Here is a 17963-nt window from a genome sequence, read left to right as displayed (position 1 = left end):
TCTTTAAAGCTTCTCACTGCTTTAATTAAACAACTGCCTCAACGGATAAACTATAACTTCTTCTTTTCTCCCACTATAAACTCTTTCTTACACAACTCTACATTAAAAATATCACACAAATCTAATTTAAACATATCTCATTTCATTAATACAATCAAATTATTCTATTTTCAACTAATTTTTTATAACATCAATAATTAAATTTATAACATCTCATTGACACAAGATATATTAAGAAATGGTTAACCATTCATAATAACAAAATTGTATTATCAAAAAAATTACAAGTTACACTAGAAAGGTATTTTTTCAAATTTTGTTACTACCTAATAGGCTTTCATTTACTTTTTAGAATTTGTTATTAATATATATAGTTTACCTATGTATTGTTTTTTTAACATATAAGCCTAATTCAACTCCATAAAATTGGTTTATAGGGTTGAGGTTTGCACCCACTTATATACAATGAAAGGCTCTAATCTCTAGTCGATGTGGGATCTCCAACAATATGTGTTAATAAAAGGATTATTATAATGTAATTGTTTTAGTAATATTTATCTATCCTCATTAATAAATATGTATTTACAAACATATTTTACCAATAGTTTCAAAAACAATATCAAGTGTTATTGAAATTCCTTTCTATTTTCTATACCATTGTATGAATATGACAGGTATATTTTTGTAATTTTTTTTAAAAACTAGAAACAATTATATCATATAAAAAATAATCACTATATATGTTTTAATAATAAAATCCATCGATTTTCATATAATTTATTTTGTACAGATATATTCTCTAATAAATATTTACATATTTTAAATATATATACGTTAAATTTAAGCGAGGTAATAATTTTTTAAATTTATAAGAATTTTTTTTATGCATGATCAAATCAATAAAAAAATGACATCCAATAATTGAATTGATTAAATTTATATTTTATAAAAAAATTAAATGTTTAATTTAAGTAACTTTTTATGAATCTAATGACAAGAGAAAGGATAATATTACTTCAATGCAGTGAATTGTTGAGTTGTATCTTGTCTTCATTTTCTTTGAACTTTTTGTTCTACTTTAAATTTTCCGACATTAGAAAAGTTATTGCACATGAAACTCATTTTTTCAGAGACTCCTAGTTTTGGTCGTAAAGTAGAGACCTCAATTTTTTTTTTTTTATTTAGTGTAAGTTCGAATAAGTAGATATAGGGTCTTCTATAGATTTTTTTAATAAATAATATTAGCATAAGTATAAATAGGAGATTTTGAGTTACTAATTCTTAAAAAGAAAATTGTATTTATCATTAAATTAAATCAATAATAAAGTCAGATAAAAAAATTATAGAATGAAGATTTCAATATATATCAAAAAAATATATCATAAAAAGATAATATCACATTCAACTAAAAGTATACATATTCTTAAATACACTAAATACTATAAATTTGATATCGTTTCTTTTTATCAGCAATAAAAAAATAAATAAAAGTGAACCATTTTAAAAATAGTTCAACCGTATTAGCTGAGATGTCAAGTTGCATAGTGATGCCTAACACGAAAACTTTATAAAAAAAAAAATGGTTCAACCGTATAAAAAAAAACTGAAGCCAACCCACTTAAAAGATCAAATTCCTGAAAAAAAACATCAACAAATCATTCTCTTACAGATCAAAGAATCAAGACACCAATTAGAAGAAAAGAAAAATGAGAATGCATAAATTTGAGATCGTGAATAATTTTTATTTGAAATAGTTACTCCTTTGTTGAAAGAAAAAAGATATAGAATAAATGTAATTTGAGATTGAGCTAATGATGATGGATGAAAACCAAGTGTTGACCAAGTCATAGCTCCTGCACATGTACAGAGAATCTTGGTTCACGCATCAATTTTCATCTACCATTTATAAACATTAACTTATGAAGGATCCACCTCCATAAAACAATAATTATAAGCTCCTGCATTCTCAATATTCTCAACAGTGTTAAAAATAATTTAAGAGCATATCTTAATAAAAAGACACAAACACAGTGAATTGTTGATAGAGTTGTAACAAAACTAAACATGCACACTTACTTTCATGAGATTCATATTCTTGAATTGACAACACTTTATCCAAATTTAAATACTAATTAATACTACTCATCATGTTCAAATATTCACATCTTGTCAAACATATGGGAATGGATCAGATAAAATTTAAAATATGTTTTGTCATATATTTTTTTATTAAGTAAAATTTTGACAATTTACAAGAGGGTCCCTATTTTCTAAAGAAAAGGCTTTTTTTTTTCTTTATTTATATATATGTCAAGGGTTTTAAAAGTTTCCAAATTCAATTTTCCTCCATGTTACTTTAATTACAAACCACGTTCTTCTAGGGTAATCTTTAATCACAAGATAGCCAGGAAAACAATAAGGTCCAATCAAATTTTGTGTGTTTATATTTAAAAATCATTAAATAAAAATAATTAATTATTATATTAATTAAATATAATTTTAAAGATTAAAAATATTATTAATATTTAAATTAATTTATATTATTAATAAATAGTTTTTAAATTAATATTTAATTAAAACTAATTTAAATATTAATAGTTTATTTAACTTCTAAAATAATATATAATTTAATCCGATACTAAGCATATTTTAGATGAATTGTATTAATTAACCAAATAAAAATGAAAATACACAACATAAAACCAAAATAAGCGGTAATGAATACTCAAATAAGCAAAACTGAATTATTATGAATTAAACTATCACTAAAATATGAGAATCATAAAATAGAAATCAAATTTTAAAAATAAAAAATAATTAATTGTTATAATAACTAAATTAGAGACTATTTTAAAGACTAAAAGAAAATTGATTTTAAATTAATTTATATTATTGTTAAATAGTTTCTAAATTGGTATCTAATTAGCAACCAAGGTTTTAACTACCAATTATTTAATTTCTAAATTTGGTAGCAAAAACCTTGGTTGTTAATTAGATACCAATTTAGAAACTACTTATCAATAATATAAACTAATTTAAAAACTTTTTTTTTTAGTTTTTGAAATGATCTCTAATTTAATTACTATTGGAACTAATTATTTCGGTATCTAAAAATTGGTTTCTATTTTATGATTTTTTTTAGCGTACACTTTACCACTTTGTTTTTCATGTGTTCCTTATTTTATTTAAAAAGAATATGTACTACATGGCTATACTCTTAATAATTTAGTAAGTACACGCATGCATGTAACGTAAGAAAAACCTGATTTTTTTTTAACTAATTACAAGTTTACATGTTTTAATAATTAAACTTGTTGTTGTAAAAATATAAATTTGGAAACATGTTTGGCATACGTTGCATTATATGTGAGGTCCTAGTCACTAGCACTGCAATGGTAGGCCCTGCTTATATATAAAGCAAACATGCCATGATTAATAATGAAGCTATATATAGCAAACAATAATTTTTTTAGGGTGCAAACTAAAATCTAATCTCATTTTTCTTCAATTCGATCAATCTATTCATTGTGTTATTGCTCGAATTTCACGTCTTACTAAATAGTCAAAAAATAAGTGAAAACAAACTGTAAACATACAAATTATATTTGTTTTTTTTATCAGCAATAAAAAGTTCATTAAATGGGAATCACTTCAGGGGTGGTCCTACCCTTATACATAAAGAGCTAGCGTCTTACCAACCTCAAACCAATGAACACCTTCCAACTTAAAAAAGGAATAACCAAATCAAACTCAAGAAAACATTAAACAATCAGCCTCATACAATCCACTGGGTTCAAAACCCAGTTGGGGTACGTAAAGGAATTACAACAAGACTTTGCAAAAATCCAAAACCAAACATTTACCTGTACCAATGTACCTTGAGCGCATCTACCACACTCCTACTGAAGGTCACAAAGTTCCTATATCTCCAAATTCCTGTGTCTAAATTCCAGTCACAGCACCAACCCAAATCATCCCATTGTTTTTTCTTTATTAGAAATCACTTTTTGAGTGTATAGAATTCTGAGATTAATTAATTACGTAGTAATGATTTTAATAGTAGACCACTCGATTACTGTACTTAAAATAATATTGATTGAATAGTACATAAAATAATATTAAAAAATGAATGTGATAATTTATAACGTTGAAAAAAAAAACATAAGCTTTTAATATTTAAAATACACAATAAAAATTAGATAGTCAGTTTTACGAATAAAAAGAAAAAAGTAACTTAAAAGAAAATGTCTCTGAATATATATGGATAGAGATACTCTTTATTTTACAAAAAAAATCATCAAGATTTATCATTTATTTTCACTTCTCCTCTATTTAAATATGTGAAGGTTTGCAAAAGTTATGAAGCAAATAAGGTTGAAAAGTTATGGAATGGCGGGAATATTCATGTTGATTACCTTGCAACTTTAATTATTAAGAAAAATAAAAGTATAAGAACAATTTATGTTGATGACAAAAGACACATTGTAATAATTGTTGAGAAAAGTTACTTATTGCGATGATAACAATTTGTATGTCATAAGAATGACTCATCAGTGGAACTACTTTAGATTCATAACTATGTATTAATAATGGTTAATTAAGATATATGAAAAATGTGAAAATTGGCTTTAATGATTAGCTATTGTGACACCATAAGTAGTGAGAACATCATTAAATATGTTGTAAAACTTTCCTCAACAACACATTATAATTGAAAAGAAAAAGAAAAAGAGTTTGTCAAGGACAAAAGAAGTAGGAAAAAGTGCAAGAAAAGATAATATAACATGATATGTATTTATTGTGACATCTAGTAGGAGAAATAAAGAGAAGTATAATTACAATAAATTAAACGATTAAATATGTTTTTTTTTTACATAATGAAATATTTATAGAACCATTAGTACTCAGTCAAAATAATAACGGTATCATTTCACATAAAAAAGTGTGTTTGTCACGGTTTTGTTCTGAAAAGATGTTTCGAATGGTGAAAGGAGAATGAAGTATATAAACTGTCATTAATCTTGATTCCTGAACGAAAGACTTTATTGCCGTACAGAAAGAACGAAAATCAATTTCGACTTATTAGTGTTTCTTCGTAAATATATGTGAATGTTTAATTCCCAGTATTTTATTATGAAGAGAAAAGATAGTATATCGTAGATGTGGAGGTGGAAATGAATTTTGAAGTGAATGGAGATCTGAAAATTGAATTTGCAGAGGTGGTAAAGAAGATGATGGGTTTATAATGAGAAAAGATGGAATTGAAAAGGAAAGGTCATTAGAGAATGAAAGCCACAACTCATGACTTGCACGTTCACTACTGTTTACAACTCCTTTCAAAATCTCATCTTCACCAATTACACAAACTATATAAATTACCTTTAAAATCCACTTTTCTATACACTGTAGTCCAAGCAAACATTTAGCTTAATAAGCTGCAGTGAAATTACTCACCTCATGAATTAAACGCATGATATAAAGTACTAATGCTGCAGTGATCTTGTACCTGTTGGAGGTGATAGCAGATGATGAAGAGCCGACACAAAACCAGTTACTGTGTGATGTAACAAGAGCACGTTGCACTGTCAAGGGTTAGGATCCTGTTATACCACGAAATCAATGATAGCTCTAGACGGTCTAACATATTTACTCTCCGATAATTTGTAAAAACAGATCCTAAGAGAATTGCCCTAAGCTAGAAACTGCAACTTCTACAATGTAAAAATGAAAATTACCCATGCGATTCATGTTTTCAGATTTTTTATTATCTCACTTAACCTAATGTTTTTGTTGGAGATCCCACCTCGACTAGAGATTAGAGTCTTTCATTGTATATAAGTGGGTGCAAACCTCAACCCTATGAGCCGGTTTTATGGGTTGAGTTAGGCTTAAAGTCCACTTCGTAATATGGTATCAGAGCCATTTCGAGCCTATCCTAGCGAGTGTTTGTGTTGGGCCTATCGTGCCACCCGCTATCGGGCCGCTATCGGACCACCTAAAATATATAGTCCCACGCACGAGTTGGCAGTCGTTTTATGGGGTTGAGTTAGGCTTAAAGTCTACTTCGTAATAGTTTTTCACAACCCTCACACGTTAAATTTGAAAACTGTGCTGTTACATGACACTGGAACGAAACTAGAACAACGAAAAACATGCAAGTTTTCAGTATTAAATGTGATATATATGTGTATGAGTTTTAATATATATATTTGTTGAAGTGTAATGAGTTTGTTTTGGTGCAAAGAATGTGGGCATTGGTTGATACATGGATGGGTTTTTGCAATGAACAAGAGATAACTTGAGAAGTTGTATCAGTAGTCTCTTTCTGGACACCAACCAACCGCACTTCAGAAGAACAAAACAGGGTTGTGATGAGTTCTAAATATTTACAGTGACAACCCAATTTCTTAGTGGAAGTTATATGTTTGGAATCTTTCCAAGATGAAAAGACTTTCAAAAGTTGCAATGATGTTGATCAGAGCATTTTTGAATTGCTGAATGCATTATCTTTTTCATGCCTATCTATCTCCTCTTTCTTTATATTTTTACTTTATAAATCACATATTTTTCATATGCTTCCTCTTTCTCCTTCTCTTTAAGTATTAGACGTATTTTATATTTTAAAACTATTTACTATTTATTCATCGGTAAATATAGTCCTCTATATAACATCACCCTTAATAAAATATATTGTTACTTTTTTTTTTACAGCATAAAATAAATTAGGTTACACCATGAAAGTTCGAATGACCGATCGTTCAAACGATCTTTTGGTTAAAACTAACATTCAAATTATATTATCAATTAAGGACATTAATATCAAATAAAGATTATAAAGCTTGATTGAACGTTCATTGGGTTTGACTTATCCATTCTGACAAGTCAAAGTCCACTAGAACAATATAAATTAGAATAAACTTTCATAGTGAAAAGTGATGTTTGAATCCTGAACTATATTTTCTATATTAGCTTCATCTAACTTGAGCGTCGAAGTATCCTTACAGATAACCTCCTCTTGAATATCCAAGAAGAACAATCGAAATTGAAGAAAAGATAAAAGGAGAAATTTGATAGGAGACGGTATCGAATAAATTGAAATGCGATCACCTTAAACAAGAATTGTAAGACTTAAATTTAAATAGGCAAATGATATTGGTTAAATTAAAAGGCACTTAGTGTCACCTGTCTTTGCAGTAATTATTAGTTGTGTTTGCTATAATTAATTATTTAAATTAATGTGAATATCTTTATTGTATTATTTAATCATTTATATGCATAATAATTTTATTGATTTTTATAATAATTAACTTAAAAGTCATATGAAATAGTTCTTATGTGTTGAGAAAATTAGAAGTGTGAAAGAAAATCCTCCGTGTCTAAAAAGTTGAAAATTTGTATCAACTAATTAGTGATTGCATTTAAAGTTTAATAATGTAATTGTAGTGATAGCTTAAGTTAAAGTACATAACGTAACTTCAGTCAATTATCTAGTAAAAAGAATGAAAGAGGAAGCAAAACAAACCCAATCTCTTTGTCATTTTATTTGAATTAAAGTATCTTATTAATTTAACTCTTTATAAATTAACGAGGAAAACATTTTTCTTTTCCTTTTTCCATTTCAAATATCGTCATTTTAGATAACCTGAACTTCAAAATGAGTTGTTAACTCATCGTGACCACTGAATAATTACTGTATTTTGGTACTGAAACATCCAAACATTTTTCATTATCATGAAGGCTACCTCAAATTCTAAGCCCAATTTGAAATATCAGAAATGGGCCAAGGTTCTACTCAACATTGCGACAATTAGCCCGGTGTTATTCGATTGTATGGGCTTGGGCTTTTAATAGACCACCAGTGGGCCTCGACTGTTTCTTCCTGCACCTCCATACCTTCTTCTCTCACATCCATAAGTTTTCAAATTTCCAAAAATGCCCCTTTATAATATTCCGGATTACGTAATCCGAAAGTCATTTTTTAAATTTGTAATTAGCTACCGGATTACATAATCCAGAAGCCATTTTTCAGATGCATGATTATTTTCCGGATTACATAATCCGGAAGTCTTATTTAACTTCCGGATTATGTAATTCAGAAGTATTTTTTCAAATGAGTTTCCGAATTACATAATCCAGAAACTATACGGGGGTGACAGAAGAAGGACAAAAATGTATTTTCATGTTGTTTATGGAGGTGCCCGAAGAAGATGATATGGAGGTGCAGGAAGAAACAGTTGTGGGCCTCTCAAGCTGACGTTGAACATGTAGGTTGGACTTGCTGCTGTTAAAGCGGTATGTTACAATAACGTTCGTTAACGCACTACAATTTGCGAATCTGGTAAAGTGATCTTATAAATCAATAATTAAAAATATTTATTGTTTTTCAGTAACCAAATAACGTCGATATGTCCGAGTGGTTAAGGAGACAGACTCGAAATCTGTTGGGCTTTGCCTGCGCAGGTTCGAATCCTGCTGTCGACGTTTTTTATATTTTTGTTTAAATGTTTATAAAATGAATGCAGAAGTGATTCTTGTGAATCCATTTTTTTTGTTTATTTATTGAATTTTTGTAATGGCGTTATTTGTGAGATAGAAATAAAAGCGTAAAGAGGTGTATGAAAATGTGTAGTACATAGGAATCAAAAAGTTAGTAGAAAGAGCACGTGGTAGTATCGATCTAAAACTTGGGCTTGGCGTTTGGGAATTGTAGTTTTGTGTTGGATGCATCTTCTGCATATTCTTTTGGATCATACTCTAAACACTCTGATCTTTCCCTCAGTTCTGACTCACTCAAACTATACTCTATTATACATATCAAACGGAATATTTTCTTAATTTAACATTATTAACTAATTTATTTATAGTTCTTGTGGAGACGATTCACGCTATGCTCTCTACACATGGGGCACAATAAGTCCCTTGCTAGGTTTATCTATCTCCTCTTTCTTTCAAGAATCCTCATGCAAACTGCTTTGTACTCTCGCTAATGCTTTGAGCTTCCACAAATTACAAAAGACTCCTCCTTCGTCACATGAACCTCTCCCTGCATTATGTCATAGGATTTATGTTAGATTATGGGCCGAGTCCACTCGTATGCTAAAGGGTTATCGACTTTTAAAGTTCATCAGTCTCTTTGATTTACGTCAGAGGATGGAGGATTGTGAGGTCATGGATTGAGACCATCAGTATGTTTATTTTCGATTGAGAAAATAAATAATGATTCCATTACGAATATGAAAGACGTTAATTATGATGATTGACTGAACATTTAGGATAAAGAGTTATCATGAAATAAAACTAGAAATAAGATTCGAAACATGAACAAGAAAGATCTAGTATAAGAAGTAAGGAAGACCGATTAGAAAGACATACAATAACTCATAACTCGATTATAACTCGATTATGAACCAGTGTTTCTAACTAAACTACATGCTCTAATCCAGAGGTATACCTCTTGGCTAAAACAATTTCTTTAACTGACAAATCATCTAACTCACTTCTTTTCCAAATCCACTTATCTACTTTATCCCTATTTAAACACACTCTATTTATATCACCTAATAGCCTAACAAAATTTTCCACTCATTTGCATACACTATAGGCATATCATTCTTATCACCTTGTCTTTTAGCCAACTGTCTTACCAAAACAAAATATCCTTCTTGTTACTTACTACCAGACAATGTTCTCATTGAATCAGTTTCCATTACTAACCTAGCATGCTTCGTTGATATCTTTCCACCATTTACACTCTTTGTTTCGGTGATAGCTAGGTAGTGTTTTCCTTCATTATTTTTCATGATATTACTTTTCAAATCTACAGTTGTTTTCCCTTAATATATATTTTTTTAATCCATGAAAAGCCATGAATATCTTTTAACTCTCTTTAATGTTAATAAATTGAACATGTAGATTATTTTGAAGGAAGACAACATTTTCTTAGGGTTCGAGTCCTCAAAACCAGCAAATATTGTATTGTAAGAAATTATGTTGATAATGACACGAGCATATTTAATGAATAATATATTTCAGCATATTTACTCCATAAGTTAATTATAAAAGAAAAGCAATTTTGATGCTTGTCTTTTGGGATATAAACGTCGAATCCATTCCAACGAATGATGTATATAAAGAATAATAACCAATTATGTCGTTTTAAGTTAATTACGTCATTTTCTATATTGCTAAAGGTGCGTGTTAGTGATTTGAATCTCACCTCAAAATGATGATGATGATGATTTAGATTTGTATTGTGGTTGCAAAAAGCTCTTACTCATGGCATTTCTTATCATTCTATACTTCACTCTTCTTATTTTATTCAGCCACTACATTTGTATATGTATATTTTAGTTTGTTAAAGTGAATTATTGGTGCAAAGAATAAAGAAAGCGTCTAACATTGATCTCAACATTATTCATATTCATATTAGTATTATTATTATCTAAATGTATAATGAATTTTTTTATATATAATGGAATTTTCCTATAATATATTCATATTTGTTTTTCTATTTTACTTTTAATAATATTTTAAAGTCACATTATAAAATTTACAATCATGTAAAAAAAATTAAAACATAGTAGAAGAAAAAGAAATATAAAAGAAACGAATACAGAACTAAGGAAAGGTTTTTAAAGATATAGTTTGATTTATAAAGTTTGAGGTTGTAAGTATTTTCTTTAAGAAACTTTGGTATCGGCTGAAATGTGTTTTGTAATTTTAGATGATTCTTAGCAAACTGAAACGTGGAAAGCCAAGATATAAAAACTTATAAAAGAACACATAAAGGATGTTAAAAATGGAATGAGACTAAAGATAGGTCAACCTGGTCCGATGTTTGGTCATTTATGAATTATTTTTTGACATATGTATCTAACATTATGGAAGAGGATAATTCAAAGAATCTCAATCAATTAACTTTAATCACTCAATTAAGATATAATCATGACTAAAGGTGGAGAGGTTACAATTCGATATATATATATATATATATATATATATATATATATATATATATATATATATATATATATATATATATATATATATATATATCATATTACGCTTTACATAAATGATCATCTAATATCTGATCTGAATCACTTGAAGGAAGACCACCACCAGTAGCTCATTCAGATGTCGATTAACCTCGAGTTAACTTGAAAATTACGTAGTAAATGAAATTATATAAAAGAATATAAATAATACATATATATTTTTATTTATAAAATATTATAAGGCGGTGTTAATAATATAGAACATTTTGGCTGGTTTACATTATTACTATTAGTCTTCCCCATCTTTCCCCCGAAAGGTGCAACCGAGAATTAAGCGGTGAGTAAGTATTAACCTGAAAACAGTGTCATAGCCTTTTCTGTTCTACTTTATAAAAAGGCAAAAGTAGGAACCAAAGGAAAGAGAAAACAACTTCTATAGCACCATCTATAATAAATACTGATAGACCCCAGAGTTGAAGCTTCTTCAACCGCTACAAAGAAAGCAAAACAAAATTTCAAACCTTTTACAGTCATGCTTTGTTTGGGGTATATATATCACAAAGGTGAAAGTGGAAAAAAGTAGAAGGAAAAAAACGGAGATTCAAAATTTTATTTCTTCTGATATTAGTTGAAATTCTGGCATCAAACTCGTTCAGGGCAGCTAGCAAATGATGACTGGGTTTCCTAACTGGTGGAGCATGCATCCACCACCCCAATATGTGCTTCCACCTTCTTCAATTTCCTTTAATTTTTTGTCTGAAAATCCAGAGCCTCCTCAGTCATGGAGCCAACTACTTTCGTAAGTAAAACCAATCCACTCGAGATCTCTTTTCTTTCTGTCTCTCAGGGTGGTGCTGTCATCTATGTTCTACTATGAATGTAGTTATCATCAAATGCTAGAAAATTGTTTGCTATATTGGTTAACTGCGGGATCATCAAACAACTACGCATTTTCGGTGCACTGCCTGATGTACCTGTACAAGGATTTCGTGTTGCTGTTGATTTAAAGTCTCTATTAGTTTTTGGTTGTGTATGAAGGTTTGGTGGTACTGTTATGTTTAGGTGTTTTTGTTAGTTTTGAATTGACTGGTTTTGATAAGGTTATTGAGTTTTTTTGAGTAGTGCATGTGTACGGTTGGACCACTCTCAAATGATTTATATTTATGTATTTTGCTGCTTTCGTTTTTGTTTACTTGAGAGAAAGATTTGGTCTGGTTCTGTTTGTTTTGCAGTAGTGGATTACCAGGAGAAGAAGAGAATCTTGGTTTCATAGATTTTCAGCCGAAAAAGTTGGGAAACTTGGATGTTCAAATTCTTAACACTGCTTCTGGAGTTTCTAATAGTTTTGATGCATTAAAGCAAGAAAATTGTGAAAGGGGCAATTTGTACGAACATGGGCGTGAAGAATTTCAGGCTTCTGATCCAGCTGACTCATCTTGGTCACATATGGTGCCTGTTTCTTCTCCCGGCTCTTCTTGTGTTTCTAGCATCAGTGGTAATAATATATTGGATTTCACTTATAACAACTCAGAACATAGAAAAAATCTTTTACAAGACCAAACATCCGAGGTAAGAAAAACCAAAGATCTAGCCACAGATTCTTGTTAATTCTCTCTTATTTTCTCGACCAAACTTGCGACTTATACATATGTTGACATGTTATATATTCAAATTAACTATTTTGGTTTCTTTCTTATGTTGAAGTGCAATAGCACAGGCAGAGTTGGAGTTTGCAAGAAAGCTAGGGTTCAGTCATGTTCAAGTCAAGGACCTCTGAAGGTGAGTCCCTCCCTCTTCATTTTTTTCTACTATATATCTTTCTCACGCGTGGTGAGTAGCTTGTATATATATTGAGTGATTTGTTACTGTTGTCTTTCATGGTTGTCTGTATTTGAGATTAATATTCTTTTGCTGCAAAATAATTGTTGTACGAGAGAAAAGCATATATTCATGTCATGATTTTCATGTATGAATCTAAATCAGGTGCGGAAGGAGAAGCTAAGTGATAGAATAACAACCCTTCACCAACTAGTTTCCCCGTTTGGAAAGGTAACAATTAATCAACTTAACTATATAACTTAAGAAATTGTGTTTTTGAATTTGACACTTCATCCGATATTTATCCTACAATGTTGTTGTTTAATGCATGTGTCGATACACATACAGACACGTTATTTAAGAGGAGTGTGTAAGTTTCATTAAATATATCTGATCAATTATTATGATAAACAAAGCATACAAAACTGTAGGAGAAGCATTATTACAAGGGCTATTTGTGTATGGTTTAAGAAGTCCCGATGAACATTGTTTTTCCAAACTTCACTTTTAACATTGAATAAAGATCAGCCTTCGTTTTGTGATGTGCTTCACATTTTTTGCAGACTGACACAGCTTCTGTGTTGTTAGAAGGCATTGGATATATAAGGTTCCTGCAGGGTCAAATTGAGGTGATGTTTCTTGCAATTTATGTTATTTATACGTTTGTAAGGTATTGAGAGTGAGTAAAAGCATGCAGTTATAGTTTGAGCAAAAAGAGTGTTGAGTTATGGGAGTTATAAAATTTTATTCCTTTTTGGCATCCTTGGATTCAGGCACTGAGCTCTCCTTACGTGGACGATGCATCAAAAAACATGAGGAATCAACAGTCTGTAAGCACCCATTTCCCATAGACTAGACGCACTAGTTTGAGAAGGACAAAAATGGCCTATTTTTCTATTATATAATTCAAGGGAATGTTTCTTCCTTTCTTTTCTCTTCTTTTTAAATTTTATTTTCAAAAAACACAGGTCCACAGGGAAAGGTATGCTTTATTGGATCCATCAATTCATTATAAAGCCCTTATTTACAATTATTGAAATATTAGTTTAATCAGCCAAAAGACTTCGAAGCCATTGAAAGTTTAAACAAGCAGATTTCTCAGCTTTTCATAACATCCTTTAACGCATGAGATGAGGCAAGTGAAAAATTACTAATTCACACTTTTTATTTTCTCTCTAGCTGTTGAATGCCAACAATGGCCTGAAAAGAAAAGGAGCTCCAAACCAGGTACGTAAAAGAACAACTGATTACACTACGAGTTTAGTCTTCTTCATTGTTGATGCTTGAATATTCACTGAGAGACGACTTTGCATGGTTAATCTCAATATTATATTATATAGAAGTGGACTCTAAACCCTAATCAATCTCATAAAACTTAATATTTAGTGTGATCTCCAAACACATGCCAATGGTACCAACTCGTGCGTGTGACTATATATATTATGGGTGGTTCAATAACGGTCGATAGCGGATGACCTGATAAGATCAACAAACAATTGCTAAAATAGATTTGAAATGACTATAATACCGTATTAAGAAATAAACTTTAAGTCTAACTCATTTTTTTTTTCTCAGCAATGAATAAAATAAATTTCAGAGATACTTCAGGGATATCCCAATCCGTATAAAAAAAAAACTAGAGGACTACAACCTCATGTGTTTAACAACAAACCAATAATCTCCCTGAACCAACAAACCAATAACTCATCTTTATAAAATCGAGTTATATGATGAGGTTTACACTCACTTATAATATATAATTGATTGTGTGCAGGATGCAGAAGATAAAGCAAAGGACTTGAAGAGTAGAGGGTTGTGCTTGGTTCCGGTGTCTTGTACCCAACATGTTGTGAGCCTAAGTGAGTGGAGCACCGCCATATACGGCGGAGGATTTTAAACATATATTTTGAAGAATAATAAATTTGTGGATGAGATGATATAATATAACATCGTAGTATGTACTCACTCTGATCTAGGTAGGAGGATTTGGAATTTCAACTTTTTCTAAACCTTTTGCTTCTTCTAATATGCATTATGCACCGGAATTTCTTCCTTGTTTTCTTCTCATTGTTACCCATAGTTGCTGATACGTGACTATTTCACATTCACTCTTTGTTTTTAAAATTCCAATATTTATAATGTTTTTAATTCCCCAGTAATAAATAAGTTACAGCATTTGTTTATTTAAATTTGAAGAATATAAGCTCAGAGATGCAGAACAATTAACCTTCACGCCCACTTTTCTAATGAACTTCTTGGAAGAGTCAAAGACTTCAGGAGAGGTTAATCAAACATAAGAAGCTTATTAAATGGTAGTAATTTACTCTTGTTAAACATTTTAAATATATATTATTACACTTTAATGAGTCATTCAGAAATTATAATACTATGTGAGTAAACTAAATAAATTTATTTTTGAAATCTACTCCTGCTAGTGATATAATGTTAAAAATTTTAAATTATGATTTACTTAATAAAACTCTAATTTTATCTAGGACTGTATTACTTACTCAACATGTATTTTTTTATAACATTGTGTTTTTTCATAATATCACACATCTTATAAAACATTTATTTTTCTTTTTATTTCTACAGCCATTAAGTTTGTAGATATTTTTGTACAAACTTGTCGTATAGTAATAATTTTCCTTTCATTTTTATTTGTTGAGATGATCATATTTTATCTGTAATCCGTTGTAAGTTCCCGATTGAAAGTCATAAATTTTGTAAGTTTTATTTAAGAAATTAGTTTAAAATTTTTAAACAACAATAATGCGTTTCCACAGTTAGTGTATAATTTTTCTCCATATCTCAGAAAGCTAAAAAGTTAGGACACTCTGGGGGGAATATAATACATGTCTGACGGGAGTTGTTAAAAGAGCATTTCCTGAGGGAATAATCTGGTCTTCTTCATTATAATATTTTATGCATATCCAATTTCTTGAACTAACTTTATAGAGCAATAATATTTTTTTAGGTTGCCTCTTATGTTATTCATATGTCTCTTTTTCATAAATACTTACAATAATTCTACTTCTTATAAACCTTCATTTTGTTTTCATTCTATCTAAAAGAGTTTCAATAACACATCCTTATAGCATAGCTTCTTGTATGAGAAATTTGCATGGAGAGATGGATGTAGAAGTAAAAGAGGTAGTTTAAGTTTGAAGAATTGTGGGGTTTGGAAGATGCATGCAGAGACATTTAATGTTGTTGTTTTGTAGCAGAAGAGGTTTGAATGGTGGGAAGAGTAGTGATTATTTATGTTTGTTGGTTAGTGAGTGTAATTGGAAAAGAGGTAAAAAGAAATGAAAAGCAAAGAAAATGTTGTCAGAGATTCATGTGGATGGATGTGGCGTGGGTGACCCGAATGTTGATATTGGACCACTTTCACCATTTCATCATACTCAACTGCACCCATATGCCCCCATTTCCTTCCATTCCCACGTCACACTTTCATCACCATGACCATGCATATTATAAACATATTATTCTTCTTTAATCTTAAAATAAAAATCAATTTTAGAGAAAAAATAATAATATATTAGATATTATTTTATATATTAAAAAAATATTTTTAAATTAGTTAATATTATTGTTAAATGGTTTTTAAATTGATATCTAATTAATTACTAATTTTTTTTTTACCAAATTTATAATCTAAATAATTGGTAGTTAAAACTTTAATAGTTCATTAGATACTAACTTAAAAACTATTTAACAATAAAAATTAATTTAGAAACTAAAAGATTTTTTAGTTTCTAAAATAGTCTTTAATTTAGTTATTACAGTACTTAATTATTTTTGTTTTTAAAATTGATTTATATTTTATTATTTTCTTGTGATGATAGAGTTAATATTGATATAGTATAATCAAAGTGTTCCACTACCACTAGTTAATAGAATATTATTTTTGGTTTTATTATTTTTAAATAGTTATTATAAAATTAGTGAATTTATTTGATATGTGATAATTTATGACTGAACGAAAACATAAACTTATTTTACTTTACTTTCTACTGTATACACTACAAGAAAAATCATGAAATAGAAACTAATTTGTAGAAACCAAAATAATTAGTTGCAATAGTAACTAAATTAGAGACCATTTTAGAAACTAAAAAGAAATTTGGTTTCTAAATTAGTTTATATTATTTTCTATTATTTTTAAATAGTTTTTAAATTGGTATCTAATTAGCAACCAAGATTTTTGTTACCAAATTTAGAAACTAAATAATTGGTAATTAAAATTTTAGTTGCTAATTAGATACTAATTTATAAACTATTTAACAATAATAAAAAATAATATAAACTAATTTAGAAACTAATTTTTTTTAGTTTATAAAATGATTTTTATTTTAGTTCCTATTGTAACTAATTATTTTGGTATCTAAAAATTGGTTTCTATTTCATGATTTTCTTGTAGTAATAATTTATTTGTATACGAAGTAGGGATATGCGAATTTGCTGTATAAAAAGGCTGTAGAACATAATAGAAAATAACCACTAATATAAGTTATTTTAACTAAATTAGTAGTTTTTAACTTAGTTATACGTACAGTGATTTTATCCAATTTTAGTAACATTATTTCTCGTGGAAGAAACTAGTAAACTCATATAAAATATATATTTTTAATTTATAAAAAAAATTGTGAAAAAAAGTAAAAGTTTGCATATAGTATTCATATACGCACTACTGTTATTTTACTTTGTAAAATCTATACTTTGATAAATATTGAAAAATTACATTTAAATACAATAGTTATGATAAATAAATTCACTTAAATATATTTTTAAATTGTTAGATTCACTTTACAATCATTTTATATAATATATTAACTATCCAATTAATAACATTAGCAATTGAATTCAATATGAGATTGAAAAAAAAAAAATGCTTTGAATTGGAGATAACTGGATTTAAGCCTTTTCATAATGAGTATTGAAGGTTGCCTTTTGCTTCCTGCAACCATGATTACTAACTGCAACCCTTTATTTACAGCCAAAAATTTAAAATATTTTTTCCATACAATCATTATTATCGCTTCCAGTATAGTCATTGTTGTCACTCTGTTTTCTTTTTCACTGTATTTTTAATTTATTTTTAAAAATATATCGTATGATTTAGAAATTATTTTGAATATTTTA

The 17963-nt window shown here is 28.8% G+C and overlaps 1 protein-coding gene and 1 non-coding gene across 3 annotated transcripts; both read left to right on the top strand.

Moving 5' to 3' along the window:
* Positions 1-8399: 8399 nt before the first annotated feature.
* Positions 8400-8481, top strand: TRNAS-CGA (transfer RNA serine (anticodon CGA)). The gene has a single exon. It is a non-coding gene; the product is annotated as a tRNA-Ser (tRNA).
* A 2801-nt stretch (positions 8482-11282) lies between these two features.
* Positions 11283-14869, top strand: LOC137835946 (transcription factor bHLH68). 2 transcript variants are annotated; one of them, XM_068644709.2, is made up of 8 exons: positions 11283-11796; positions 12230-12566; positions 12702-12776; positions 12981-13046; positions 13379-13444; positions 13589-13645; positions 13995-14042; positions 14590-14869. In XM_068644709.2, the coding sequence occupies exons 1-8, from the start codon at positions 11666-11668 to the stop codon at positions 14710-14712; spliced, it is 903 nt and encodes a 300-aa protein (XP_068500810.2). In that variant the 5' UTR covers positions 11283-11665; the 3' UTR covers positions 14713-14869. The 2 variants fall into 2 exon arrangements, with proteins under 2 accessions (XP_068500810.2, XP_068500811.2); XM_068644710.2 differs by having other exon boundaries at positions 11310-11796; positions 12233-12566.
* The last annotated feature ends 3094 nt before the right edge of the window (positions 14870-17963 follow it).

The sequence above is a fragment of the Phaseolus vulgaris genome, chromosome 5 (assembly GCF_051622355.1).
Source record: "Phaseolus vulgaris cultivar YP4 chromosome 5, ASM5162235v1, whole genome shotgun sequence".
NCBI classification, from domain to species: Eukaryota; Viridiplantae; Streptophyta; class Magnoliopsida; order Fabales; family Fabaceae; genus Phaseolus; species Phaseolus vulgaris.
The sequence above is the reverse complement of the archived record's forward strand: the minus strand, read 5'-3'. Positions and strand labels throughout refer to the sequence as shown.